Source organism: Vidua macroura, chromosome 6 (genome assembly GCF_024509145.1).
Source record: "Vidua macroura isolate BioBank_ID:100142 chromosome 6, ASM2450914v1, whole genome shotgun sequence".
Lineage (NCBI taxonomy): Eukaryota > Metazoa > Chordata > Aves > Passeriformes > Viduidae > Vidua > Vidua macroura.
The window spans coordinates 15,457,987-15,477,936 of record NC_071576.1 but is presented as its reverse complement, the minus strand read 5'-3'; the positions used below and the strand labels follow the sequence as shown (position 1 = coordinate 15,477,936).

At 38.4% G+C, this 19,950-nt stretch overlaps 1 protein-coding gene across 3 annotated transcripts in view; it reads left to right on the top strand.

Annotated features, from left to right (window-relative positions):
- The window catches only part of UNC79 (unc-79 homolog, NALCN channel complex subunit), a 106,244-nt gene that overhangs the window by 29,913 nt on the left and 56,381 nt on the right, over window positions 1-19,950 (top strand). For 2 of the 3 annotated variants that reach the window (XM_053979214.1, XM_053979215.1), the window contains 14 exons: window positions 11-241; window positions 1,982-2,172; window positions 2,995-3,118; window positions 4,397-4,537; window positions 5,889-6,110; window positions 6,695-6,922; window positions 8,307-8,448; window positions 8,743-8,822; window positions 8,907-9,055; window positions 10,060-10,217; window positions 10,551-10,732; window positions 11,982-12,183; window positions 13,792-13,971; window positions 18,910-19,196. In XM_053979214.1, the coding sequence (XP_053835189.1) occupies window positions 11-241; window positions 1,982-2,172; window positions 2,995-3,118; window positions 4,397-4,537; window positions 5,889-6,110; window positions 6,695-6,922; window positions 8,307-8,448; window positions 8,743-8,822; window positions 8,907-9,055; window positions 10,060-10,217; window positions 10,551-10,732; window positions 11,982-12,183; window positions 13,792-13,971; window positions 18,910-19,196 (2,517 nt within the window). Of the gene's footprint in view, window positions 1-10; window positions 242-1,981; window positions 2,173-2,994; window positions 3,119-4,396; window positions 4,538-5,888; window positions 6,111-6,694; window positions 6,923-8,306; window positions 8,449-8,742; window positions 8,823-8,906; window positions 9,056-10,059; window positions 10,218-10,550; window positions 10,733-11,981; window positions 12,184-13,791; window positions 13,972-15,020; window positions 15,087-18,909; window positions 19,197-19,950 lie in introns of all 3 variants that reach the window. The other variant, XM_053979213.1, reaches the window with a different exon arrangement.

Genomic DNA, 19,950 nt, shown 5'->3' with positions numbered 1-19,950 from the left:
TCTCTTCCAGGTGAGCCTTTGCACTCCCAGTGAGAATACACCCACAGAGAGTTTAGCAAGGCTGGTTAGCATGGTGTTCCAGTGGTTTCACTCTACAGCTTACATGATGGATGATGAAGTTGGTAGCCTGGTTGAAAAGCTGAAGCCCCAGTTTGTTACTAAGTGGCTGAAGACTGTTTGTGATGTCCGGTTTGATGTCATGGTTATGTGCCTCCTGCCTAAGCCAATGGAGTTTGCCAGGGTAAGAATGATTTACCTGAAGGCTCCCTTATTTGCTACAGAGATTAAGGTCATAAGTAAAATCACCTTTTCTTTCCCAGCTCTGACAAGACAAAGAAATCTCAGTAGTAGAGGGAGCAGTGGAATTTGGGAATTTTTCCTTTTAACAACATGTTTAGTTTTACTGTGTTAGAAAGTAGGCATTATTTACACTGATGTGAAGACAGGTTGGAAGAATATTATAGGTATTGAAAAATACTGTACATTTTTGATAGCTGCACGTTTTCATTATGCTGCTGAATTACCCAAACTTGTCTTTGCTAAAAAGTGTCATTTGCCTACTCCCAGAAAAAGCCTGTCCTTTAGTGATGTTTCTTTGCTCTTTGTATTCTTCATCTCTTCAGCTGTGAATTAAGGATTATGGAATCACACAGTTGTAACTGAAGGGAACTCTGAGAATACTGATGCTAACTTCAGAGGCCTAATTTGAGTGACTCAATTAAGATCCCTATGAGTGTGACATAGTTTGCCTTGTTGCTGATGGAGAGAGAGAGATTTACCTGGAAGGTTATCCAGGATGCCTAAGTGTAACCATTGGTGCAACCTCTTCTAAAAAGAGTAACTTTTTCTGTCCATTAGTTATGAAGCAGAACTCACCACTTAGTCATGCTTTTGTATGACTTTCTTTTACTAAAAAATGTCCAGAGGACATGTTGGGCTTGTTTCCTGAAATTAAGTGGCTAGACTTGGAAGGGCCATGAAGACTTCATGTGATGTTTTATATCATCAGACATGGTGGGTTTTTCATGACATAATGTATGGCATTTGCTGTACATGTACAGACCAGCATGGACATGTTTTACTCAGTAATCATTGCTGCTGGGAGGCTTGTAGATCAGCTGGGGCAATTTGAGAGGGGGATGAATGCTTTGAATGTTAGGAACTTTGCAAAAGAGACCATGGCTTTGAGGTTAAGGGGAGAAGGAAGGACTGAACCTCATGCTGTCATCTCTTGCAGATTTTTTTCTTGGATCCAACCCTTCTTTTGAGTTTTGTTACCCCCTACTGCAATACTTAAGACTAGACCAAAAACTTGCCGGATTTGCAAGGATTCACTTGAACATGAAGACAAATAGCCATGAAATTAGCTGTGATGAATGAAGGAAAAATAGTTTGCTGGCTGAGATCACCAGTAATTACTGCCAAAACAGCAGGCATCTCTAGAGCCATTAGTCAGGAACAGCAGATGTGAGCCGAGGTCAGTTAGAATAATTAATCTCTGTATGCCAATTACTTATGTACTTAGAAGCATATTTTTTTGCTTCCATCGCTGAGAACCTTTCTTCAAAAAACCCCTAAACAAGCACCCATGAAAGAACATTTTGTACAGACCAAGTCTTTTGAAGTAAAGACCCCGCACTGTAACAAGTTGCCCAGAGCAAAAAATTGATGGTGCAAGTTTGACCAAATAAAGCTGTGCCTTTTTGAGAATTATAAATAATAATACACTGAATCATGGCCTGGAAGTGAGCAACCTTCATTTAAGTCTTGGACAAGGCTTTTTTTTTGTGTGCTGTCAGTCAAATTAAAGAGGAAAAAAAAATGCAGCTCCATGGCTGAATTCTAAACTCTGCCTTGAAGTTATTAATGATGACCTCCAAAAATTTCCTGGCTACAATACACTGAGCAAATCTGTGATACTGAGCAAATTACAGGGACTAGAAATGTTGTTCATCAGCATGATTTTTGGAAATCCTCACAGGTTGGTGGATACTGGGACAAATCGTGTAGTGCTGTAACCCAGTTAAAAGAAGGGCTGAATCGAATCCTGTGCTTGATTCCATACAACGTGATAAACCAGTCGGTGTGGGAGTGTATCATGCCAGAATGGTTGGAAGCCATAAGGACGGAAGTGCCCGATAACCAACTGAAAGAGTTTCGGGAAGTGCTGAGGTATGTAGGCATATGTTGGAATCATTCTGGTTTTGCATATGTTTGTTGAGGGTTTTAGTATTGTAAGATGGTGACAACTAATAAAAATGTGTGCAATAGGCAGTAGTGAGTGAATGCTTTGGATTTGTTTTTGTATCTTATATTTAGACTAAAGGATTTAAGCTTTGGGAAAGTTTTCATGCCCCCCATATCTTTGTGTCAAGAGCCAACTACAAGGATGCTTCTTTGATGTGAGCAAGGCATATTTTTAGTGTGCTTCCTGCAGCATGTTGGAAGGACCATCTTTCTCCTCCTGTCCAGTTGATGAGAAATGGCAGGGATTAGTAGAGCTGTATTTGCTTAGCTGATATCTTCCCCTATTGAGCAAAGGAAGCACCAGAATAAGAATGATGGTAGAGTTGTAATTTTATGTCTGGTTTATGACTTTCATGGTAAAACTTTAAAACATTACCTCTTAACTGATGACAGGGCTCTGAAACTGACTGTAAGTTCATATTTGTAGATATTGCTGTAAACTTTTTTTAATGCAAGCGTGGAATAATGGACTAGTGAGATGAGAAATTTTCCAATTTTTGCACTGGATGTTGGAAAAGATATTGCTACCAAATGAAACTGGACATATGTGATGTCCATTCTTCAGGTGCATCACCAAATTCAGAGATGGCCTTGTATAGTCAGGACAGGTGGTATCAGCAGCCTAGCTCAGCTCCCGTGGAGGGTGAGGCTGCAAGTAAGATTAGCTTCCTACCAGTTTCCTGTTCTATCTCACACAGTGTATGCCATGCTAACTCAGTGATGCTACATTTTTATTCTATTTTTCAGCAAAATGTTTGACACTGAGCTTTGTCCTCTCCCTTTCTCATTGGAGGAGATGTTTGGCTTTATTAGCTGTCGATTCACAGGGTATCCATCTTCTGTGCAAGAGCAGGCCTTGCTCTGGCTTCATGTAAGTGTCCTCACTTGACAAGTCATGCTGAAATAGTTTTGAAAAAGAATCTGATTTTCTGAATTTCATACACCCCTTCTGCCCTTTGCTTAGCTCCAATATAAGGATGGTTGGTAGACAGACCCTGCGTGTTGCTAACACATCATGAGCATTAACCTGGCAAGGTTATTGCTGGCAAGGTGGGGATCAGTCAAAGGTTGCACTCGGTAATCTTGGGGATCTTTTGTAACCTAAATGATTTTGTGATTCTTTAAAAATGGAAGCTTGGGAATTTCTCTAACCATTTTTAAGAAAACCTTTGTTGTCAATTGAGTCTTTAGGGCCATTCAGCTGGCTGAGTTTTTTACAGCATTACTTTTTAGTCTCCACAGAAATTGGTCTCTAGATTCCAAAATTAATTCCAAACTCCAGAAACAGCTGTAGTTGTTTCTGCATATGAAGAGCTGGATTAGACTAGCTCTGTACCCACCAAGCTGTCTGCTGCTCTTGCCCTTTTTGTTCTATATTTGCCCACAAAACTGGCATTCACTCAATGTTATAGGGAGACATGGAGCTACAGGGATAATCATGTCAGCTGAGGGCAATGAATTCAAAAAGGATATAAAATTTTCCACAGCACCTCAGAGTAATACCTGTACTTTTCATTATTGCTTCTTTCCTGCTGAGGGTTATTTTAATTAAGCCTCTACAAAGACCAATTTACCTGACTGTAATTTCAAGTTTTTAGGTATACAGAGTTTTCAAGTAAAACATTATTTTTTTAGATTTTTCTTGAATTAATGACTCTTAATGACAAGTACAAATGAATTTATATTTATCTGAGTGTTGGTGACATAACAGATTGGGAATATTCTCCAAATGATGTGCAATTAACAATCCTGTTGACACCTGTAGGCTACCATTCTGCCCAGATTCTTAGACTAAAAAAAGGAATTCAGTTTTAAGGAATAATAAAAAAATAGTTATTCATTCAAGTATTGGTAATACTTCTGCTTTACAGAAATATTTTTGTTGAATAACCTCACATCCTTGTGTATTTGGGCATAAAACTGATCTCAAGGTGCACCAAGTGGATGCCAGCAAATATTTTGAAAGTGCCTGTTTCATTTTGCCCTGATTCTAACAGAAATGTAAGCTTGCACCTCACCTCATTGAATCCCAAAATTAAATGCAGAGAACTTGCTGAACTAAGGATCAGTTCATATAAAGCATATAAAGTAGCTGGTGTTTGTGATCCACTTTGAAACTCATGCTTTCTTATTTATTGTCTTTCCTTAGGTGTTGTCTGAACTAGACATTGTGGTTCCCCTTCAGTTACTAATCAGCATGTTTTCTGATGGAGTTAATTCTGTAAAAGAATTAGCAAATCAAAGAAAATCAAGAGTCAGTGAACTGGCAGGAAATCTTGCAGCTCGGAGGGTAAGTGTTATTTATCCTGCTTATTTTTTTTTGCTTATAATAGTCTTCCTGATAGAGTCCACATGAAGAATTAAAAATCATCTTTCAATATGGCAGCATTTGATTGAAAACACTATACATTTTGAAAATGAAAGAAAATTGGCATGACTTCAGTTAATATTACTCTATCATATAAAAGTGTAAAGATAACACAGGCAGGAACTTGGTATTTTTTCCAAGCTGTTTTATTCTTTGCACCTTCTATTAATAACCATCAGGAACAAACTGTTATGGACAATTGGTCATCCAGAATGACCTTTTATATTCTGGTATGAATTTGGTGGGCCAGGGTGTGTTTTGAAAGGCTGAGGGAACAGAATTTATTTCTCGTTCCCTGCATTTTTTGTCCCAAACAGAAGAGATGCAAAGTTTGATCTAAAGTTGTCTGTCAAAGGCTTTTGGTCTGGGAGAAAACACATACAAATATGTAGGTACTACTCGTACTTGGTCTGATGTGACTTTACTTCCCAGTAGTTTGGATGAAGTGCTTCAAGGACACCAGGAACAAGGTTGCTTGAAAGACCTGATTCTTAAGATTTAAGGAACTACAGCATCTAGGCAGTTGATGACTCCTTAGACATGGTCTGCCAGTCTTCTGATACAGCTCTGCAGAGAGCAGTGCCACACCTAGCCCATGATCACTTCTAAACTAAGCAGAAAAAATGATTAAACTTACTGTCTGGTCTTTCAGATCATAGCTGGTGTGAAAATCGACCTGGTGTGTCATCTAAGTGTGTATCTCCCTGCAATGCCTAGAAGTTCCCAGGGTTTTAGCTGGCCTGCTGTGGTGTGGGCATGAATCAGTGCAGACATACACAACTTCTTACTGCCCTTGTGTCTAGCTCATTTCCAGCTACCTGTATGCTTGGTACAGCCTTAGTTAACAAAGTTCTCTTGAGGTGGGCTCCTTTATTAGCCTCCTGCTATTAAAGTCAGTGTCTGTGGATTATTGGAGATAAATATTGTCCATGGAGAAGATCATTGTAACCTGATGGCTGCTTTACTGCCTGCATCAATTTGCAGTTTGGTTTTTGATGTTGAAATTCTCCTTAGTAGGAATAACATAATGGATGTCATGAGCCACTTAGCTTGAGAGAATGTATCATCTGGGCAGAATATGGTTCCTGTACTTCCATTGTATCTTATTGTTCAGTGGTGTTAATAAGGGACACCTCTATATTTTGCAAAAAAAGCTACACAAGGGAGTGGCAAGGCTGTCAGAGTTCTTGCTATTTTTGGCATTTTCTTATGGAATGAGATTGCTTAAATGTCTAACAGTCATTTGGACATGTTGAATTTTTTCTGTTTTCAGGTAAGCGTTGCTTCTGACCCTGGGCGCAGAGTTCAGCACAACATGCTGAGTCCTTTCCCAAGCCCCTTCCAGAGCCCATTTCGGAGTCCAATACGAAGTCCTTTTCACAGCCCTTTCAAGAATTTTGGACATCCTAGTGGAAAAACAATTGATTTTGAGTGTGAAGATGAGGAAATGAATCTTAATTGCTTCATTCTGATGTTTGATCTAATCCTGAAGCAGGTACTTGCAGAAGAAAAACATCCACATGGAAGGAACATTGAAGTTCTGTAGTCACTTTTGGCTCTCCTTTATTGATTATCTTTCTGCTGAGGGCCTGGCATGAAGTGTAAGGCATTTAAATCCCAGTACAGCTGCCATCTGTCTTTTATCTCTATAGAAATTATAGGTTCGTGTCCAAAGAAGTTAGATACCTCCACATTCAGGTTAGATACTAACTTGACACTAGTAAAAGGAACTTTTCCTTGGAGCTTTGTTTATTTTTACAGACTAGAGGCAGAGATTTGTTGATAAGCTTAGGTTAGATATATAATTTTTGGAGAGCTAAGTTTCTACATTGTGAATCCAAGGACAAGTGTTTTGGATGACAGTCTCCAGGTAAAATTAATGGATTCTGTGCTTGAAATTGTCTATTTACTCTAGCTGTTTGAGCTTGGACCTCAACACCGGTGGCAATTTAAAATTCTGAGTTACAGTTTATCTCAGATTCTTCCAAGTACTGTAATATAAAACTAGCAAAAATGTAGGAAGAGGCAGACAGTTTGTACTCTGCCTTTTAAATGAATAATCATTTTACTTTCTTTCAGATGGACCTCCAGGATGATGGTGTCACTTTGGGCTTAGAGAACAGCATCTCAAAAGATATAATATCCATCATAAACAATGTGTTTCAGGCACCCTGGGGTGGTTCTCACACCTGTCAGAAAGATGAAAAAGCAGTTGAATGTGGTCTGTGCCAGTCCAGCATTCTGTGTTACCAGCTGGGTTTTGAGCTGCTGGAACAGCTTGCTCCAAAGGAAGAAATCAGGCTTGTGGTAAGTAGAGCAGGAAAGGGTGTGTGTTACTGGTGTGCTGAAACTCCTTCCCTATTCTCATTCCACTGTGCTCAAGGGAGCAAAGCTGCACTGACTTCTGGCATGAAGGATATGGGAAGGTTAAAGCAAAATGCCATTAAACTGTAACATTTCCTAAGTTTGGATTGATTCAAAGAACCCAGGGAAAATGGCAATATTCATCCACCATGAACTCTTCCTCCATGAACACTGAAGTGCTATTTCACTTTGGACGTGCATCACTTCAATTCTACTGTGTCTCAAAAAAAAAAAAAGTAAAGTGTTCATACTTACCTTTTGTTAAAAGAAAGGAGTGGATACAAAATGATTAATGATTTTGAATGCATCAGTTGTCAAGTGAGCAAGCCTTAGTTGGAGCTTGACTGTTTGAAATGCTGAGCACTGTGGGAAAAATGATTTTACTTCACGTTGAGTATCCAACTTTATCCAACCCAGATACGTACTCTACAGTCACTCGTCATCATTAAAGTTCTTAGTAGCTTTGTAGAAGAATTGGAGAATTTCCCGTGGTGGTGGTGGTCTGATGAATTTATTTTAAGCTGGATGTCTATTATATGTAACTGTTCCATCTGGTAGTTGAGGAGAAGGCATCATTCCATTTATTCTGATGCTCATTCGCTGTGGCATGTTAGTAGCAGATCTTTATTAGCTTTTTTTCTTCCATGGAGGGAATAGTGATGCCTTTGTATGTAACAAATTTTCAGAATTTCATTTGATGTGTATGCTGGAAGTAGATATTTTGCACATTGTATTCAATAACTTGTGCTAGAAAATCATCTTAGGCCCCTTCAGTACAGATTCTCATCTCAACTGAGAATTAGCGAGCAGTGCAGTCTTTTGGGTTGTGGGACGCTTCCAGAAATTCACCCTGAAATTTACAACATAAATATCACAATGTCCTGAGCTGCTTGCCACAAGCAGAAGTAGCTCCAACCTGGAGTTTACATTTTTCAAGGTAAAAGTGGTCCTGCCCCTAAGCCTGTAATCCCACAGTAGTGCAGGAAACATCCTAACATCCTGCTCCTGTCTGTTACTCCTTTCAGGCAAGGATGACAAACTTGGTGAAGTATTGGCCCTTTGACTGAATCCACCTCAGCTCCAATATGCATATATAGTTTCTGTTAAATCAATGTCAGAAACACACCTTGTTTTGGTCAGTATTCATTTGCTAATGCAAAATATTAGATATGCAGGTGATTTGAGTGCATAAATGTACATGGAACTAAACAAATTCTGCCTCATTTGAGCTCAGTTTGTCACACCAAATGTAGCTTAGTCAGCAGGATATGGCCTCATGTCTGTATGTAACATCAAGAAATGAATTTAACTTATTATATTCTTAAAGGAGCCCACAGATAACCTCGAGGACAGTCTTCTGTATACTAGACCTGAGTTTATTATAGGAACTGAAGGAGAAGAGGAAGACAAATCAGCACCAAAGCATGGAGAAAACCCAGGAAATCACACAGAAACCACAGAAAATGCTGGTAAGTAGAGGCTGAAAAGGTTATTGCAGTAAGGCTTTAAAAGAAATGCTTATACTAATATACATTACAAGCAGTCTTTCAAGTCCAGCAGTGCACAGTCACTTTTTTAATCATGCATTTAATTCTTTCAACATATTAATTGAATAGGTATTCCACGATATGCTGACTTTGCTGACTGCAGGATTAATGTGCCTAGAATTAATTTATCTCTCATCACCTTAACATTCTTTAGTTTCATTTTGAATTCATAGATAAAAGAATTTTAATACTGTCTGTAACTTACATTTTTAACAGCGATAAAGAATGACACAGAAAGGAAGTTTTGTTATCAGCAACTTCCAGTTACCTTGAAGCTCATATACACTATATTGCAGGTAACACTGATTGCTTGTTAGTTTAGTTTGTATTGTTGATGAAGTGGTGTCATTGTGTTGAGAGAGAAACATCTGTTTATACAGGAAATGTCAAGGTTTGAAGAACCAGACATTCTTTTTAACATGCTGAATTGTCTGAAGATCCTGTGTCTTCATGGGGAATGCCTGTATATAGCGAGAAAAGACCATCCTCAATTTCTTGCCTATATTCAAGATCACATGTTGATTGCAAGGTGGGTTATTATAGCACGTTTTGTCTTCATACTTCATTAGTTCTCCAGGTACACATTTTCTGTTAGTGTCAAAGAATTTGCAAGTTTTCTATGGAAAATTAACAAGAGTGGTAGAGAAGTGTAGAAAGATTAAGAAACCTGTATAAAAGTTATTGCACAGGCTAATTAAGATGTAAATGAAGTCAAGGTAACCCTGCATTGTCCATCATGGCTACTCCATTGTGAACCACCTCCTTTGCGATGAGTCAGAGTCTCTCATATTCAATAATACCATTACACAATAGAATAAAGGATGTTGTGAAGGCAGGTACACAGTTTATAGGGCCTTAGCATTAAAGCTGAGACAACAATAGTATTTCACCTTATTTTTGTGAGGGACAGGAAGTTTATTCACTTAGAGTGAATTGGATTGAAATTCTATGCATTTTAAGATTCTCTTTGGAGAAAGGGACTTCTACAGAAATCTAGCTGAGTAAACATCAGCATATAATCTTCTGTTTGTTGGCACTTAACAGCTGCTCTGTATCAATTTCACGGAGCATCTCCCAAGACTTAGGGTTTTAGCAGCCTAGAGAATCTGTCCTGAATCTATACCAGCAAATTGTGAATATCCAACTTCTTAGTTATTTGTGGATGCACATGATTTTTGGTGTCAAGACAGTTCATTTGGCTTATGTGGTGTAGCTGGTCATGCTTGAAACTCCCAATTCGTAGCATAGACTGTGTTCCATGGTAGTTGTCTTGAAGTAGGCAAACTCTTTCAAAATGAAGTATTTCAAAGTGAGGAATATTTAAACCTGGATTTTCAATAAAAAATGCTGTAGCTGAGGATTTGCAAGTAGCTCTGTTTTCCTGCTCTGTTTTTACTACAATCCACTCTGTAGTGTTCACATAAATGCCCAGCGTGGCTCATAGAGATGTTCATGCAAAGTTTTTTACATTTAGAAGAAAGGATATCAAGGGAGTGTCTTTATAAGCAGGCTTGCTCTTTTTTGTCTTGCCAGCTTATGGGGAGTTGTAAAGTCTGAATTCTCTCAGCTTTCTTCCCTGGCAGTCCCACTTCTTCTTCATGCACTTTCGCTTCCTCATGGAGCTGACATTTTCTGGACAATCATAAACAGCAATTTCAACAGTAAAGACTGGAAGATGAGATTTGAAGCAGGTAGGCCTGAGAAATGTACTCTGTTTTCTCTTTGTTTCTTCTCTGAAGAAGTAGAACTTTCTCTGCAGTAACTGAGGAGACATATAATAGATGATGATCTTTTTGCTGCTTGGGAGAGTTTTGGTGATAGTTCAGTGCTAAACTGTGGCACAACAGTGTGCAGTATAATAAAGGAGAAGATGAGACATTTTGGATAATAAAAATCAAAATTATAACTATTTCTGGCTATTTTTCATGGTTACTTTTTCAGCTGTGCTTATTTCTAGGAAATGTGTATTAATCAGTATATAAACCATTGCCTAAATGTATGTGCCTCTTCTCTCGCTGCTACAGTTGAGAAAGTGGCTGTGTTGTGCAGATTTTTGGATATTCACTCTGTGACAAAAAACCACCTACTGAAGTACTCTTTGGCTCATGCATTCTGCTGTTTCCTGACTGCTGTGGAAGATGTCAACCCAGCAGTGGCTACAAGAGCTGGACTATTACTTGACACCATAAAGAGGCCAGCTTTACAGGTGGGTGCGCTACATGGGAAAAAATACATTCCACTGGGAAACTGGCTTTTCACCTGGAGTTCAGAGGTACAGCATCACAGTCACTGCTAATACTTCTTTAGGCAAGCATGAATGGTCTTGGTGCTTCACATATGCATGGAATGATACTGCCCTATCCCAACTCAGAATCATGAAAAAAATAATTTTTAAGATCGAATCCAACCGTAAATACTTTGATGACTGCAAAGGATTATTGTGTTTGAACTGCTGTTGTAGAAAACTGTAAATGTTTTTTTGATTATTTGAAAATAATTTCGTATTTTTCAATTAAAAAAGTAAATTTCTAAGTCTTATGAGACCCTGCTGAGCTCACAGTGAGAAAATATATTTGAGCAAAACCAAACATGGTCTTGATCTTTTCAAGATTTACTTAGACATGTAATTTTATGAATGTGAGAGAACCTGCCAGTCAGGATTCATATAATTAAATCGAAACAGATAACTAAGTGAGAAAAGCAAGATAAAAAAATAAATCTCATAGAACAATTCCGTTCTAGTTCTGTGGAGAAGAGAATGAATATGTATTTTAAAGAGTTCAGGGTTACTGCCTACAAAAAGCTGTTAATATTTGCTAGTTTAATTCCATTTGGTACCTTTTCAAAATAGTTTCCAGAGAACTTGAGTTCAATGACACTGTTACTGAACTTGGGTTCAATGAGAACAGTATACTACACTTTCATATTCAATATGTGGGCTTTCTTATCAAACTTAAATCTTGACAGTCCAGGCAAAATTCTAGTGCAGATAATGTACAGAGGAATTTTCAGGCAAAGTGCCTCTGATACTGTTCACAATGTAATCTTTTTTCCCTTGTTTAGCCACGGTGATTCATTCCTCTGTAATTAAGGGCGTGATCCAGTTACCTAAATGTAATGTTTTTCTCAGATGGGGAGTGTGAGCAAAGCACTTTGATACTGTGTACCAAATATGCAGGAGGATAGAACTTTGCCTCTACCTTTGTATTACTCAAAATATTAGAAAATTCTACATTCAAAATATGATGCTTATTTATCTCTTTACTTACCTTACTCTTCCTCTGATATCAGTAGCATTGGTTCTGATTTAAAGGACTTGGTAGAAAAAAGGAGCTAAACCTTGATCCTGCACTAACTGACAGAAGAAGTTATAAGCTTTGACCTCCTTTTATTTAAAAAATCCTTAAGATATCTCATATCTCAATTATGTGGGTTTTTTTTTTTTCCATCTTTAGGGTCTCTGCCTCTGCCTTGATTTCCAGTTTGACACAGTTGTCAAGGATAGGCCCACAATTCTTAGTAAGCTTTTGCTACTTCATTTTCTAAAAGCAGATATCCCAGCTTTGAGCTGGGAGTTCTTTGTGAATCGCTTTGAGACCCTGTCTTTGGAGGCGCAGCTTCATCTGGACTGCAACAAAGAATTTCCTTTCCCAACAAGTAAGCATAATTCAAATCAATCTGGTCACTTCTTACCAGCTTCTGGAGTTTTAGCTGCTTGCAAGAGTCTGAGAGAGTTGCAGGTCTCGTGTGTATAAATTCTATGAAATTAAGTTGTCTTTCAGGCCAAAATTATATAAATTGAAGTAAGCATTTTTTACTTCCTGAATGTAGGTTATTCTGTTGTACCTTTGGGTGTTGTGTTTTGCTCTCACTAGGATGTGATTGCCAGCCTTGGTTGAATTGTTTTCTGGTTCTATGATCACCTGCAACCCGCATTAACCCACTTGTTCTACTGTAGAAATTCTAATGCTGTCACATTTGCTATTCTTCAAGTCCCAGATCATGCCCAGCCCTGTCCTGTGGTGGTCTGTGCAAAGTCAGCCCTAGGAGTTGTTTGACCCTCAAAAAAGCCCCAATGTGTGGGGCACAGCATAAGAGACACATGGACTCGTAGAGCCAGTGCTCAGTTAACTATTTTTGCAGTGACAAATGTTTTAAAATGTTTGTCCTGTTCATACTTGGTTTCTTAATGAGAAGCCAGATCTTGCTTTCACTAGAGAGGCACTAAAAATTAATTAATGCATAATTTTTTAGAATGCTGAATAATTGAAAACTTCCTAACCCAAGTGGTGGCCTATGAGTCAGATCTATTTCCATCTGATTTTCCTCGAGGAGATGGGAACAGCTGTTTGAACAGTGCATGTTCCCTCAGCAGCCTAATGCTTCCTTCTACCTTTGCATGGAGCCCAGTGCCTAAAAAAGTCTAGGTGCTCCAACTGCTCCACAGGAGAGGGGTGGAACTGCAAAGGTATTTTCTTCTCCATATGTGAGTAGCTTGACCCAGTGCTGGGAGCTGCTGCTGTGGCCTGAGGAGGGAGTCTTGGCACTAGTTTCTAACACCTCTGGCTGCAAAAAAGGGCAACATCTTTAAAAAGGAATATTTTGGAGTGATTTAAATTAAGCTGAAGAAAATGTTTAGATTTCTTTTTAACCTTTCTCTTTGCCATTTCAAATAGATAGGTGATGCCGAGGATGGACTCGCTGACTTCAGTCACTCAGATGATGAAACTCAAAGGGTTCCAGTGCACTATAGATTTGAGTGTGGAAAAGTATTGGTGATCCCATTAAGACATGTAGTGATATTGCTGATAACACCACTGTAACTCCATAATCAACACTCACAGGTTTTTTGAGTTCAAAATCAGGATGGTAGGTGCAGGCAGAACAGGAGGTTAGTAAGGCAAAACTAGAGGCCATGGTTAGGTATGAGTACACTAATTGTGATCCATACTTGTGAGATTTCTTCCCTTTTAAATAGGGAGCACCTCATATTCTCTTAGCCTGAAATTCAGTTTTTGGCTTCAAGAATCTGTTTTTGACCAAGAAACAGCATAATTTTTTTAACACAGTTATGCCTTTTGGGGGTTTATGGTTTTCAGAATGAGAGCATGCAAATGAGTACCTTGCAGATGGACCCCGTGGGCCCATTTGAAACTTTCTTGGCTCAAGTGGGACCCGGGGCCCAGTTGCGTTTGGCACTTGGCAGCAGTAGGAGCTCCCTGTGCTGTGGAATGAATCCTAACTTGGTCCGTTGCATTTGCAAAGCTATCACTGCTGTCCGGACAAACGTGGCCAACCTCAGTGATGCGGCAATGTGGAAGATCAAGAGGGCTCGTTTCGCGCGCAACCGTCAGAAGAGCGTGCGCTCCCTGAGGGACAGCGTCAAGGGACCCGCCGAGTCCAAGAGAGCGCTCTCCCTTCCAGAAACCTTAACCACCAAAATTCGTTGAGTACCTATTTATGTTTTTGTGACACACCTCTGTCTTCTCCCCACGGATCGTATCCCATCGTTGGGTACACGTTGGAGTTGTCAATATTTGTCCAATTGGTTTCTGACTGCTTTGGGCATTACTCAGATAATGACAAGTTAATGAGTTTGACAAAGAAAGTAGATGCAGACAAATTGTGTCTAGATGTGTCTGTTTAAAAGGCCAGAATAAAATGCTCCAAGACTAGTTTGTCTTTTCTGGATCTTAATTTTTATTTGCTGCTAATATGCAGTAGTTTTGTCTTAAATAGAAACAGATTTTACAGAAAAAATCCTCTATTACTAATATATTTATTAAATATAACTATTAATCAGTGCATGCAGCATATGCTAGATGTCTTAAAAACAGCTGCTAATGTCTCAAATGAGTTTTTGAATACATTCAGCATTCTGTTGTTAAGGAAACAATGTCCATGCAACACATCCTTCCTGCGGGCTTCTACAGGAGGACCTAGGTGCTGGAAAGCCATAGGATTGTATGGAGTGCCATGCAGATACCTTTCCAAGCAGAGATGAAGCTTGGCCGTTCTTATTTAGAGAATTTTGCAAACACAGATTAGTCTTTATATTTGAATTGGACCTCTCGCATTGCTCTAACCCATATAATGGGACCTGATAAGACTTTTGAACCTGGGTGCTGTGAACTATTAACTTAAAAGGTAATTTTCTTTCCAATACTGCAATATATATTCTTTCCAACACAGTCCCCCTGAATATATTGGAATTCTTAGGTAATCATTCATGACCAATTACTGATGCTGCACAGAGACTCCTGTGTGCTGACTCTTCTACCTGCAAAATTAAATGATGGAGAAAATTACAGTTATAGAGCATGGTGCACAAAATCTGTAAGGTACACAAGTGACATGTTCCAAGCAGTTACACTCACTGCCTGACAACAGTGCATGAGTAAATGAACATAAATGTGCTAGCACTGAATATATGCTAAGTGTAAGATGTCAATGCTGCCTTATTAAACAGAGCTGCTCCTGTTTTTTTTCTAAAGCTGTGAGCTTGACCAGACATGAGCAGTCTGCACCAGCACTTGGAGGAACACCAGAGCAAACACCAGGTGGGTGTGACAAAGGAGGTGTGTTTTGATGGAACAGGAAAAGGAAGGCTCTAACTCTGACTTTCTTGCTGAATCATGAGATAAACTTACACAAGATGGAAGTTGTCTAAATGGCAGACTGAATCACATCTCAGCACGGTTCCAAAAAGTGTAAATTGAAGCTTTGCTCTCAGTCTGTACTGAAAGCTGCCTCCAGTTGTAAATAAGACTTTGGAGTCAGTCAGCTATGTCAGCAGTGCCTCACCCTCCTGTGTTTGATTGCCCACAAGTAAATATTTGCTAGACTAGCCCCATGGGTCACCTGTTTCGAGTCAGATGTTTGAGTCTTTCAGGCTTTAAAGACAGCAGACAGAATGTTTTTCCGGTCAGTACTGTATATTAATTGCACTTATCTCCTCTGCATGCTTATAGATATCTCAAGTCCCTTATTTTGTATTTACTGACATTTTCTGAGGATGTCACCCTTGTGTCAGGCTTCTGTAGAATAGGTAGCACAGCAGGATCCAAGTGATCTCTTAATAATTGTGGCTACCGATAGTTATTGCTCTGAATGCTGTGTAGACTGATAATTTGGAAGTGAAAAGATGTCAGATTCAGATCTTTTCATGTTCTGTCTTCAAGACTTGGAATACGTCCAACAGACACAAATTCCTAATCAAAATATATCAACTTATTTGATGATCAGCTGAAAGGAAGATACCTTGTCACTGTGGGAACTGATTAAGCTGTGAAATTAAATAGGGGAGTTTCTGAATTATCAGGATATAGCCCTGCTGTGCTAGCCCAGTTAGAGCTGGAAATAAACTAGTTCCTTATAGAACATACGTGTGGGTTGTCAGAGGCTTACAGAGGGAACAAGTGACATCATGATGCAATAAACAAGTATATCAGTGGATGATTGTTCTTCATTTAATGGCACCAACCACCTGCAAAGTACTGGGCTTAAAGGAATTTGTTGCATAAGAACTGTCAGTCTCACAGTAGACATTGTTACACATTGTGGTTTTCTTAGATTGGTATTTTGGTATTTCTATACTTTGCTTTCCAATCTTAGGTAGTTCATCACCTAAGCTTAAAACAAAGTTTCCACTAAAAATGTATGTATAAAATGTTTCATGTAGCTAGTAACTGCTGATCTCAAGAAAATTCTGATAATATGATTCAGAATATGACAGATTATTTGGAAACTGGAAGACTAATTACTGTCCCTTTTCTCCTGCTCAATATTTATTATTTCTTCCTAAAAGCTTGTATGTTTGTAAAAAAAAAAATTTTGAGGTTTGTTTCAGTTTTTAATGCTGCACTGGCAGTATTGAGCATATGTGTTTCAGCTAAGGAACTGACTGACTCCTAAATGGAGGATGATGTACATCTGTTGTAGAAAAACATGTATTTTATACATAGCCCTTGCCTGAACCAGTTTTCATGCTCATCTGTTCTTTCTAGATCTAAAACAGGCATCCTTGCACAGTCCAAATGCAAGCTGAATTCAGTGTGCATTCTGTATGGATTAAACACCAGGATCATGTATTTGTTCTTTTGTCCTCTGCAGTATCCTGAAGAGTCAGTGAGAGAGTTTCATTGATAGGGATCATAGTTGGGATGATGAAGCATGATGTAATTCTGATCTGCTGTTTTATGTTACATTGTGATATACCTTAAAGTAATTTGGAGGTAAAGGGGTCTGATATAAAGCACACATGAATAAAGAGTTGAATCTAGATTGAATTCAGGCGTGGAGGCTGTATATATTACCTGGCTGTGTGTTTGGTGATGTGAGAAGGTTTTGATGAGGGTTGGGGAGGATATGTTTGTGTATGTATATATCTTATATAGGTACATACAAATGCACATGAATTTTAAGGGATAAAAGTTACCCTAGCCACTGTAAAGACAGAGCTGTCTTGATTTTGCATTCCAAGCTTGGATTTAAACAGCCACATGTGATAACATGTACCCTGTATCGTGTGTTGATGAAATGAATGTTTAGTTCAGGCTTGATATAACCTAAGACTCATTCCAGACAGCAGCAGAAGTTTTCCAGACTCTGAAGATCCATTGATTAAACTGGATTGTACAGTTTTTGTAGTTTTAAACAAGTAGTTCGCCATTGCTGGTTTTTTGCAGGTTCCTACATCAGAAATAAAAATGGAATTAATGACATTGTATAGTCTTGACCCTTAGCAGAGCTGTGACATACAAATCAGAGTTCAAACAAAGCTCTGTTCACTCTATCCTGCTGTATAGTTTTCCTTGAGGGTAAAGTATGAGAAATGAGATCTTTAATACATCAGAAAGTGTAGTAATATTTCTGGAAAAGTAAAATGTCAGGAGAAGTCCTGGGAAGTATCTGTTAGCTAGAGTTAGAGTTATGAAACACTTTTGAAATTGAACGTTTTATCACTGAGCTTCTAAATTATATTCTTCAGCAAGTGAAAATAAAATGGTTTAATCTTTCCAGATTAATTACTCTTTGAATTCTATTTGGAGAACCAGTATTTATTTAGAGCCCAATGATATTTTCATTAATTTCATCTTATCTCCTTCTTTATTTTATTGAAAATATCACAACATGTTCTAGAGATGAAAATAAATAGGGCTGAATAATACAGTCAGATATCATCGTTATGAAAATTGTGTCTTTATTATATAATTCCATGGAAAATTTTAACCTGGGTGTAATATTATATAATAATAAAAGATTATTTCTCCGTTTATGTCCACGAAGCTAAGATTACTTTTTGTGTACGTTTTTGAAGTACTTCTGAAAATGGTTTTGCTTTATTTCTGATTCTAATTATTTCAGAATTCATTGTTTTCTTTTTTGTATCTGCAAATCTTGGTCCAGCAAAAGCTTGGATAGAGAATTTCCATTTTGAAGGAGGGTTTTTAAGTAAAAAAATCCCAGTGAAAACTGTCTAAAACAAAAAATATTGTATAACATAAAGTTCATGATTTCTTCTAACCTAAATAAGACCAATAAAGGAAAGTTATTCTTAATAGAAGTGGATCTGAAAATTCCTACTCCCTGCATAGTTTTAATTTTTACCTGTATAGAAATGACAACCATCTCCCATGCTTTGCAAAACAGCTCAATAAATCTCTGTTCACTCATGATTAAAAAAGCAACATACTTCGTAATTTTTAAAAATAATTTTAGACATAGCAGTTTTTCTTGTGAAGAACCTAAGACAGATGGTGTCTGAGCAAAGGCATCCTTTGTCAGAATAGCATATCACATTGAGAATATGGGTAAATTAGAATATTAACATAACACTATTTATTTACAAGTTATTTGTAGTACTACAATTTATTTAAGGGAAATACAGATTAATGCTAATAAGGGAAGTCTTCATTCTTTGTTTAATCATTATTTGGTACAATTTTACATATTTCCTACCCTTGCCATTTTGTACATTTTCCACTGGCAAAGACTGATGTCTGTTCTCGTTTACTGAGAAAAGACTGATAGCCATACCAGATGAGAATTTGGTGGCAGTGGGATTTGATGGATGTGGAAGAATAATAATGTTCAATTTGGCAGAAATGCACTGGGATGGGAAATAAGGTGCTCCACGCAGTATGGGAAAGCTGAGAAATGGAGTTGAGTGTACACAGTAGGTATTTCTGTGCTGTTGGACCTGAGGCAACAATGTCCTCAGAAGTGCATGCCTGTCTCCTGCAATTTCACTGGGTGTATTTGGGCAGAAATGGAGCAGTGAACTCTGGAAAAAAATTCTGGTGTGTCCTGTACCCTGTTTTTTGGATTTACAGAGTTACAAAATGTTCTCCAGTGTCTGATAGCAATGTCTCGTGCCCATAGGACAACCTTCCCCAGAGAATGATAATACAATAAAAGACCTGCTGCCGGAGGATGCTGGGATTGACCACCAGACTGTCCACCAGCTCATCACGGTGCTGATGAAGTTCATGGCAAAGGATGAGAGCAGCGCAGAGTCGGACATCAGCAGCGCTAAAGCTTTCAACACGGTCAAGCGCCACCTGTACGTCCTGCTTGGCTACGATCAGCAGGAAGGATGCTTCATGATTGCACCCCAAAAAATGCGTGTTTCAACCTGCTTTAATGCCTTTATTGCTGGAATAGCGCAAGTAGGTGAAGGCACTTACTAGTTTTTGCTCCTATTTATTATTCCCTGTTGTGGAAATAATGGTAGCACAGCCTTCTTTGTAGCAAAATAATGGCTGAATGAGGTAATCCTATGTCGGCGATGAAGAGAGACGGGGGAGACTGATAGGTGATCAGAATCTGAATTTATTGTGCACTACCAATGCTTATATACTGTTTTAGGAAGACTAGTAACATTTACTACAATGGTTAGGTTAAAATCACATACACAAACTTATGCATATTACAACATCTCTTGCTTGCAGAGTTTAATGAAATTTTTTTTTCCAGTTAACAAGTCTGATTGAATCTTCTTTTAATCCTCAAAGTTCTGTTTGCTCTTGCCAAAGCATCCTGTTATCAAATCTCTTAGGCTAACCAGGTCCAAAGTCTGTAATCTGTCTTGTTTCCCAATATCTCAACAATCCTACTAAAACTTCAACACTTTTTCAGCCTGTAAAAGAATTTCTTTCCACCGGTAGTCTAAAGTTTTTGCATCACTGGCAAAGGGATTATAGTTTTGTGTACAGGGAGACATGCAAATACTACCACTGTATGAAAAATACGAGACTGCTTCTAACCTCTGCCTTCTTTCACTAGCTTTTGAATACCTTACTTTCCTAATGAATATTTCCTCCTTTTTTCTTCAGGAAGACCTGGGATTTATGTGTTCTTGTTTTGTTTCCCTGTGTGAATGGTCTGTAAACTCTTCAACATTCTTCACTTTGCAGGAGGCTC